Source organism: Salvelinus sp. IW2-2015, linkage group LG23 (genome assembly GCF_002910315.2).
Source record: "Salvelinus sp. IW2-2015 linkage group LG23, ASM291031v2, whole genome shotgun sequence".
In the NCBI taxonomy this organism is placed as follows: domain Eukaryota; kingdom Metazoa; phylum Chordata; class Actinopteri; order Salmoniformes; family Salmonidae; genus Salvelinus; species Salvelinus sp. IW2-2015.
This window is the reverse complement of record NC_036863.1, coordinates 8,960,499-8,969,943: the sequence shown is the minus strand read 5'-3', so window position 1 is coordinate 8,969,943 and position 9,445 is coordinate 8,960,499. Positions and strand designations below refer to the sequence as shown.

General features: G+C 41.8%; 1 protein-coding gene across 1 annotated transcript in view; it reads left to right on the top strand.

Moving 5' to 3' along the window:
- Positions 1-7,031, top strand: part of LOC111950643 (CMP-N-acetylneuraminate-beta-galactosamide-alpha-2,3-sialyltransferase 4-like) — a 30,842-nt gene extending 23,811 nt beyond the window's left edge. The window contains exons 11-12 of the mRNA XM_023968401.3: positions 5,521-5,673; positions 6,129-7,031. Of these exons, the coding sequence (XP_023824169.1) occupies positions 5,521-5,673; positions 6,129-6,218 (243 nt within the window). The 3' untranslated portion in view covers positions 6,219-7,031. The remainder of the gene's footprint in view (positions 1-5,520; positions 5,674-6,128) is intronic.
- Positions 7,032-9,445: the final 2,414 nt, after the last annotated feature.

Here is a 9,445-nt window from a genome sequence, read left to right as displayed (position 1 = left end):
TTTGAATATTATCATCGTTTGACATGTTTCTATGAACTTTACGGATACAATTTAGATTTTTTTGTCTTCCTGTTTTGACTGTGTTTGAGCCTGTGGATTACTGAAGAAAACGCGCAAACAAAACTGAGGTTTTTGGGTATAAAGAGAGACTATCGAACAAGAGGCACATTTATTGAGTAAATTAATGTCTGCTGAGTGCAACCATATGAATATCATCAAAGGTAAGGGATTAATTTTATCTCTATTTCTAAATTGTGTAACTGTTCTATCTGGCTGGCTACTGTTTGTAATGATTTGTCTTGTGGGCTATGTTCTCATAATCGTAATGTATGCTTTCGCCGGAAAGCATTTTAAAAATCTGACACCGTGGTTGGATTAACAAGAAGTTCATCTTTAAACCTATGTAAAATATGTTTTGTTTTATGAATTTTTATAATGAGTATTTCTGTATTTGAATTTGGCGCCCAGCAGTTTCACTGGCTGTTGAAGAGGTGGGACGCTACCGTCTCACGTGCACAAGAGAGGTTAAAGTATCTTCTTTTTTAAATTAAGTCTTACAGAGTTGGCTACAATTTCAATTTCATCCTCCAGAAAAGGAAGATCAAATAATGTCTAAACTCCACAATGTACTGATAGAGAAAAAAAAAAAATATTCGAAAAACTACAAGAAGGGTATAATATTTATGAAGGACATTGTAAACAAGAACGGTAACATTGTCACACAAGCAATTAACAACAGTGTATGGAGGTGTATGCTCAATACAAAATTAGACAATGACTTAAATAAGAAATTAAAGAATTGGTCTGTCTGCCACCCATTCAATCAATCAATCAAATGTATTTGTTAAGCCTTTTTTACATCAGCAGATGTCACAAAGTGCTATACAGGAAGCCAGCCTAAAACCCCAAACGGCAAGAAATGCAGATGTAGAAGCAAGATGGCTAGGAAAAACTCCCTAGAAAGGCAGGAACCTAGGAAGGATGCTAGAGCGGAACCAGGCTCTGAGGGGTGGCCAGTCCTCTTCTGGCTGTCGGGTTGAGATTATAACAGAACATGGCCAAGATGTTCAAACGTTCATAGATGACCAGCAGGGTCAAATAATAATAATAATAATAATAATCACAGAGGTTGTGGAGGGTGTAACAGGTCAGCGCCTCAGGAGTAAATGTCAGTTGGCTTTTCATAGCCGAGCAGTCAGAGTTAGCGCGCACAGGTGCGGTAGAGAGAGTCGAAAACAGCAGGTCTGGGACAAGGTAGCACGTCTGGTGAACAGGTCAGGGTTCCATAGCCGCAGGCAGAACAGTTGAAACTGGAGCCGCAGCACAACCAGGTGGACTGGGGACAGCAAGGAGTCATCAGGCCAGNCCAGGTGGACTGGGGACAGCAAGGAGTCATCAGGCCAGGTAGTCCTGAGGCTTGGTCCTAGGGTTCAGGTTCTCCGGGAGGAGAGGGAGAGAGTAAGAATTAGAGGGAGCATACTTAAATTCACAGGACACCGGATAAGACAGGAGAAATACTCCAGATATAACAGACTGACCCTAGCCCCCCGACACAAACTATTGCAGCATAAATACTGGAGGCTGGGAGGGGTCGGGAAACACTGTGGCCCCGTCCAATGATACCCCTGGACAGGGCCAACCAGGCAGGATATAACCCCACCCACTTTGCCAAAGCACAGCCCCCACACCACTAGAGGGATATCTTCAAACCACCAACCAGCACCACCATTGAACCATAAATGGTTTAAAATGATTACTATAAATCCACCAAAAATGATCAGTTTGGCTTAAAGTCAACATTTTTGATAGCAATACCGTTCTTGATTTCCCAATACCTTGGCATCGGGTCTATGAACTGACATACAGTATAAAACAAACAATCCGTTTGTTTCAATTTAAACCTATTATATAAAATACTTGCTACAAAAATAATGCTCAATATATAAGGCATTGAACAGTCAGTCTTGTGCAGTCTTTGCAATGAGGAAACAGTCAATTGAACATATTTTCTGGTACTGTCCATCGGTGGCTCGCTTTTGGAGTCAGGTCCAGGAATGGTTGTTATGTCAAAATATCAGGGTTTAGATGGACCTGCAAACATTGTTAGGGGATCTGAAAAACCACGATCAGTCAATGGGAAATATCATTATACTCTGGGGTAAAGTATATTTCTTTAGGGCAATATCAGTAGAAATTTAATAAATAGGGAGGTTCTGGACCCTCATAAGACATCATAGTAAAATGGAGGGATGTATTGCAAAAGGAAATAGCATTAAACTTGGAAAGATGGGTTAATCTGTGGACATCGGAGGGATTGAGTTAAATTGGTGGATTGGCCACTGTGGGATTAAATCCAGCACTTGAAGAAAGAGAAAATTAGGAATATACGTATAAGTATTTAACTACAGGTACCGTAGATGTGAGCGAAAATAGCTGTAAGTAGCAGTAAAAGTATTGTTGTCCGTTAGTTTACTCCAATCAGGATAAGGATGGTAGGGTAATTGGGAAAAAGTATAAAGAAAATTAAAATAAGGGGAATTAGAAATTATACAAACAATTAAATTCATAGAACCTACAATATATATGCAATATTTAAAGCTGGATCTACCAACCAACACCCGCCCCCCCCCCCCCCAAAAAAAGAAACATTTGTTAGATGGTACCAAATGAGTTAGGTGACAATGATTTAGATGGTACCTAATGAGTTAGATGGTAACTCATATGCATTAGCATCGAACAGCCCCGTGATATGCAACTTTTCAGGGAAGTTAGAAAACAATATACACAGGCAGTTAGAAAAGCCAAGGCTAGCTTTTTCAAGCAGAAATTTGCTTCCTGCAACACAAACTCAAAAAAGTTCTGGGACACTAAAGTCCATGGAGAATAAGAACACCTCCTCCCAGCTGCCCACTGCACTGAGGATAGGAAACTCTGTCACCACCGATAAATCCACTATAATTGAGAATTTCAATAAGCATTATTCTACGGCTGGCCATGCTTTCCACCTGGCTACCCCTACCCCGGCCAACAGCACTGCACCCACCACAGCAACTCGCCCAAGCCTTCCCCGTTTCTCCTTCTCCCAAATCCAGTCAGCTGATGTTTTGAAAGAGCTGCAAAATCTGTACCCCTAAAAATCAGCCGGGCTAGACAATCTGGACCCTTTCTTTCTAAAATTATCTGCCGAAATTGTTGCAACCCCTATTACTAGCCTGTTCAACCTCTCTTTCGTGTCGTCTGAGATTCCCAAAGATTAGAAAGCAGCTGCGGTCATCCCATCTTCAAAGGGGGGGACACTCTTGACCCAAACTGCTACAGACCTATATCTATCCTACCCTTCCTTTCTAAGGTCTTCGAAAGCCAAGTCAACAAACAGATTACCGACCATTTTCGAATCCCACCGCATCTTCTCCGCTATGCAATCTGGTTTCAGAGCTGGTCATGGGTGCACCTCAGCCACGCTCAAGGTCCTAAATTATATCTTAACCGCTATCGATAAGAAACAATACTGTGCAGCCGTATTCATTGACCTGGCCAAGGCTTTCGACTCTGTCAATCACCACATCCTCATCGGCAGACTCGATAGCCTTGGTTTCTCAAATGATTGCCTCTCCCCTGGTTCACCAACTACTTCTCTGATAGAGTTCAGTGTGTCAAATCGGAGGGCCTGTTTTCCGGGCCTCTGGCAGTCTCTATGGGGGTGCCACCGGGTTCAATTCTTGGGCCGACTCTCTTCTCTGTATACATCAATGATGTCGCTCTTGCTGCTGGTGAGTCTCTGATCCACCTCTACGCAGACGACACCATTCTCTATACTTCTGGCCCTTCTTTGGACACTGTGTTAACAACCCTCCAGACGAGCTTCAATGCCATACAACTCTCCTCCATGGCCTCCAACTGCTCTTAAATGCAAGTAAAACTAAATGCATGCTCTTCAATCGATCGCTGCCTGCACCTGCCCGCCCGTCCAGCATCACTACTCTGTACGGTTTTGACTTAGAATATGTGGACAACTACAAATACCTAGGTGTCTGGTTAGACTGTAAACTCTCCTTCCAGACTCACATTAAGCATCTCCAATCCAAAATTAAATCTAGAATCAGCTTCCTATTTCGCAACAAAGCCTCCTTCACTCATGCTGCCAAACATACCCTCATAAAACTGACCATCCTACGATCCTCGACTTCGGCGATGTCATTTACAAAATATCCTCCAATACCCTACTCGATAAAATTTGATGCAGTCTATCACAGTGCCATCCGTTTTGTCACCAAAGCCCCATATTCTACCCACCACTGCGACCTGTACGCTCTCGTTGGCTGTCCCTCGCTTCATACTCATCGCCAAACCACTGGCTCCAGGTCATCTACAAGACCCTGCTAGGTAAAGTGCCCCTTATCTCAGCTCGCTGGTCACCATAGCAGCACCCACCTGTAGCACGCGCTCCAGCAGGTATATCTCTCTGGTCACCCCCAAAGCCAATTCCTCCTTTGGCCGCCTCTCCTTCCAGTTCTCTGCTGCCAAGGGACTGGAACGAACTACAAAAATCTCTGAAGACTGGATAAAAAAAAAAAAAAAAAAAAAAATAAAAAAAAAAAAAAAAAAAAAAAAAAAAAAATCACTTATCTCCGCTCACTAGGCTGTTAAGCACCAGCTGTCAGAGCAGCTCACAGATTACTGCACCTGTACATAGCCCATCTATAATTTAGCCCAAACAACTACCTCTTCCCCTACTGTATTTATTTATTTTGCTCCTTTGCACCCCATTATTTCTATTTCTACTTTGCACATTCTTCCACTGCAAATCTACCATTCCAGTGTTTTACTTGCTATATTGTATTTACTTCGCCACCATGGCCTTTTTTGCCTTTACCTCCCGTATCTCACCTCATTTGCTCACATTGTATATAGACTTATGTTTCTACTGTATTATTGACTATATGTTTGTTTTACTCCATGTGTAACTCTGTGTTGTATGTGTCAATTCTTTGCTTTATCTTGGCCAGGTTGCAATTGTAAATGAGGACTTGTTGTCAACTTGCCTACCTGGTTAAATAAAGGTGAAATAAATAAAATAAATATGGTACTGTATAGTAAGGTATGTACACTATGGTCCATTTTAAGTGTAGTTCTGGACTAAAAAGTATTTTCAATGGGGAATTTTTTAAATCCAGGACTAGCCTTCACCTGTGTGTGTGAAACCGGCCGTAAGTATGTACAGTGTTTAGGCATTATGGCTCAGTTGGTAGACTATGGCGCTTGCAATGCCAGGATTGTGGATTCGATACCCGGGGCCACCCATATGTAAAATGTGTGCACCCATGACTGTAAATCACTTTGGATAAAAGTGTTTCTAAATGGCATGTCTTATTATTATTATTATTATTATATTAAAACTGATGTTGTAGTGATGGAGAAGACTGATCGTCTTTCATTGTAATTTTTACACACTAGTGCTGCCACCTCCTGGTGAAATAAAATATAATATGTCTAATGTGTCTCTTACGCTTGTCCTCACAGATCCCAGCGCATCCTACAACTGGCATTCTGGCCATCTACGTGGCCCTTAACTACTGTGACGTGATCCACATCGCTGGATTTGGCTACCCAGAGTCTAAAGACCTGAAGCACCCCATTCACTACTATGGCTATGACACCATGAAGTCTATGAAGGTGAGGGAGGAAATTGAAATGGGGTGCGTCCCAACAATATCTACATTCTTCTGAAGTGTACACTCATTCACTACTTCCCACAAATCTAAAAGCATTGGATTGGTGGAGGCATGGGCCAGAGGGAGTTTCCACCACATTCTGTAAACCAGTAATTTCCTTTCAAATCAGTGAAAGCAAGTGAAAGAGTACACTTTGGGAGGACGGAAAGGTAATTGGGATGTAGCCCTTGGACTATCAACAATCAGTTGTCTTGTCTAAAACACAATGCAAAGTCACATATGAATAACATTGAATATGATATGTGGAGACACATCAAATTAAATGTATTGATACAGAGGAGTGACTTTGGTGTTCTGCTGTCATGAACAATTTCAAACCACTTTGCATGGTGTGTTAACATATTTGAAACATATTTGAAAATCAATAGATTTTTAAATTTCTCCTCTTCCTGACAGAATTCGTACCACAACCTGTCCCATGAGGTGAAAGCTCTGAAGCGACTAGAGGACTCTGGTGCTGTTGTATACCTACACCCTCACTCCTGACCAATGCAACACTAAGAGTAGTGCACAAGTGAATGATACAATTATATATAATATATTATAAACTGGGTGGTTCGAGCCCTGAATGCTGATTGGCTGACAGCCGTGGTATAACATTCGCATACATTTCCATATGGGTGGCCCCAGCGGGAATCAAACCCACGATCCAGACTACTGTACCAACTGAGCTACACAGGACCACAGTGAAGGAAGACAGTTGGGACACTGAAAAAGGACTTCCCTTGCCTACACGCCTTTATCACAATCTGATAAACATCCAGTGTGTTTTAGGGATTAACATGGGTATCCGGGATCTCGGGACTGTCCCAGGAGCACTCTTCACACAGTAGCGGTGGGTGGGGAAAATCACTTGGGAAGCCAAGGCAGGAGAAAAAAGCCATATTACATAGTCGGAAGTTTACATACACCTTAGCCAAATACATTTAAACTCAGTTTTTCACAATTCTTGAGATTTAATCTGAGTAAAAGTTCCCTGTTTTAGGTCAGTTAGGATCTCCACTTCATTTTAAGAATGTGAAATGTCAGAATAATAGGAGAGAGAATGATTTATTTCAGCGGGTCAGAAGTTTACATACGCTCAATTAGTATTTGGTAGCATTGCCTTTAAATTGTTTAACTTGGGTCAAACGTTTTGGGTAGCCTTCCACAAGCTTCCCACAATAAGTTGGGTGAATTTTGGCCCATTCCTCCTGACAGAGCTGGTGTAACTGAGTCAGGTTTGTAGGCCTCCTTGCTCGCATACGCTTTTTCAGTTCTGCCCACACATTTTCTATAGGATTGAGGTCAGGGCTTTGTGATGGCACTCGCAATTCCGTGACCTTGTTGTCCTTAAGCCATTTTGCCACAACTTGGAAGTATTGGGTCATTGTCATTTGGAAGATCCTTTTGTGACAAGCTTTAACTTTTTGACTGATGTCTTGAGATGTTGCTTCAAAATATCCACATAATTTTCCACCCTCATGATGCATCTATTTTGTGAAGTACACCAATCCTCCTGCAGCAAAGCCACCCCCCCCCCCCCCCCCCCCCCCCCCCCCCCACATGATGTTGCCACCCCTGTGCTTCACGGTTTTGATGGCATTCTTCGGCTTGCAAGCCTCCCCTTTTCCTCCACATAACGATGGTCATTATGGCCAAACAGTTCTATTTTATGTTTCATCAGACCAGAGGACATTTCCCCCAAAAATACGATCTTTGTCCCCATGTGCAGTTGCAAACCGTAACTTTCTTATGGCGGTTTTGGAGCAGTGCTTCTTCCTTGCTGAGCAGCCTTTCAGGTTATGTCGATATAGGACTCGTTTTACTGTGGATAAGATACTTTGTACCTGTTTCCTCCAGCATCTTCACAAGGTCCTTTGCTGTTGTTCTGGGATTGATTTGCACTTTTCGCACCAAAGTACGTTCATCTCTAGAGAACAGAATGCGTCTCCTTCCTGAGTGGTATGCGGCTGCGTGGTCCCATGGTGTTATACTTGCATACTATTGTTTGTACAGTTGAACGTGGTCCTTCAGGTGTTTGGAATTGCTACCAAGGATGAACCAGACTTGTGGAGGTCTACAATTCTTTTTCTGATGTCTTGGCTGATTTCTTTTGATTTTCCCATGATGTCAAGCAAAGAGGCACTGAGTTTGAAGTAGGCCTTGAAATACATCCACAGGTACACCTCCAATTGACTCAAAATATGTCAATTAGCCTATCAGAAGCTTCTAAAGCCATATTAATTTTCTGGAATTTTCCAAGCTGTTTAAAGGCACAGTCAACTTAGTGTATGTAAACGTATGACCCACTGGAATTGTGTACAATGAATTATAAGTGAAATAATCTGTCTGTAAACGATTGTTGGAAAAATGTCTTGGGTCATGCACAAAGTAGATTTCCTAACCGACTTGCCAAAACTATAGTTGTGAACAAGAAATTGTGGTTGGTTGAAAAACGAGTTTTAATGACTCTAACCTAAGTGTATGTAAACTTCCGACTTGTGTGTGTTGTAATTGCGGTGTTGTCTCTATAAAGTGTAAGTCATTTGCCTTGTACTGTGATATATATATATATAATATAATTGGCCTAAGGCCGAGACAATAAGAAGACAGTGGCAGAATAAATTCAACCACATTTTTGTGTTCATCACAAAACCAGAGAGCAACAACTGTCTGGTGAAGTACACAAAGCATATTGCATGTAACAACTGTTACATGACTACAGCATGGTCAGTCAAGTTAATGCTTCCGACATTTTCGACTACTAAAAAGCTATTGATTTAGAACACCGGAAAGTTAAAACCTAACTAAAGATTCCAACTAATTTCGTCAATAAACATAAGATAATATCATGTGGTTGTCCATGGTACTGATTTTGTGTGTACAGTGTGGCAAAAAGTATTAGTCTGCCACCAATTGTGCAAGTTCTCCCACTTAAAAATAGATGAAGGCTGTAATTTTCATCATAGGTACACTTCAACTATGACAGAACAAAATGAGAAAAGAAAATCCAGAAATCATTGTGGATTTTTTATGAATTTATTTGCAAATTATGGTGGAAAATAAGTATTTGGTCACCTACAAACAAGCAAGATTTCTGGTTTCACAGACCTGTATTATGGTGAAATAGCTTCTTTTAAGAGGCTCCTCTGTCCTCCACTCCGTTACCTGTATTAATGGCACCTGTTTGAACTTGTTATCATATAAAAGACACACTGTCACACACCTCAAACAGTCACACATCCAAACCTCACTATGCCAAGACCAAGAGCTGTACAAGGACACAGAAACAAATTGTAGACCTGCCCAGGCTGGGAAGACTGATCTGCAATAGGAAAGCAGCTTGGTTTGAAGAAATCAACTGTGGGAGCAATTATTAGGAAATGGAAGACATACAAGACCCACTGATAATCTCCCTCGATCTGGGGCTCCACGCAAGATCTCCACCCGTGGAGTCAAAATGATCACAAGAACGGTGAGCAAAAACCCAGAACCACACGGGGACCTAGTGAATGACCTGCAAGAGAGCTGGGACCAAGTTACAAGGCACCATCAGTTACACACTACGCGCCAGGGACTCAAATCCTGCAGTGCCAGACGTTTTCCCCTGCTTAAGCCAGTACATGTCCAGGCCCGTCTGAAGATTTGCTAGAGAGCATTTGATGATTCCAGAAGAAGATTGGAGAATGTCACATGGTCAGATGAACCAAATATAATTTTGGTTAAAAACT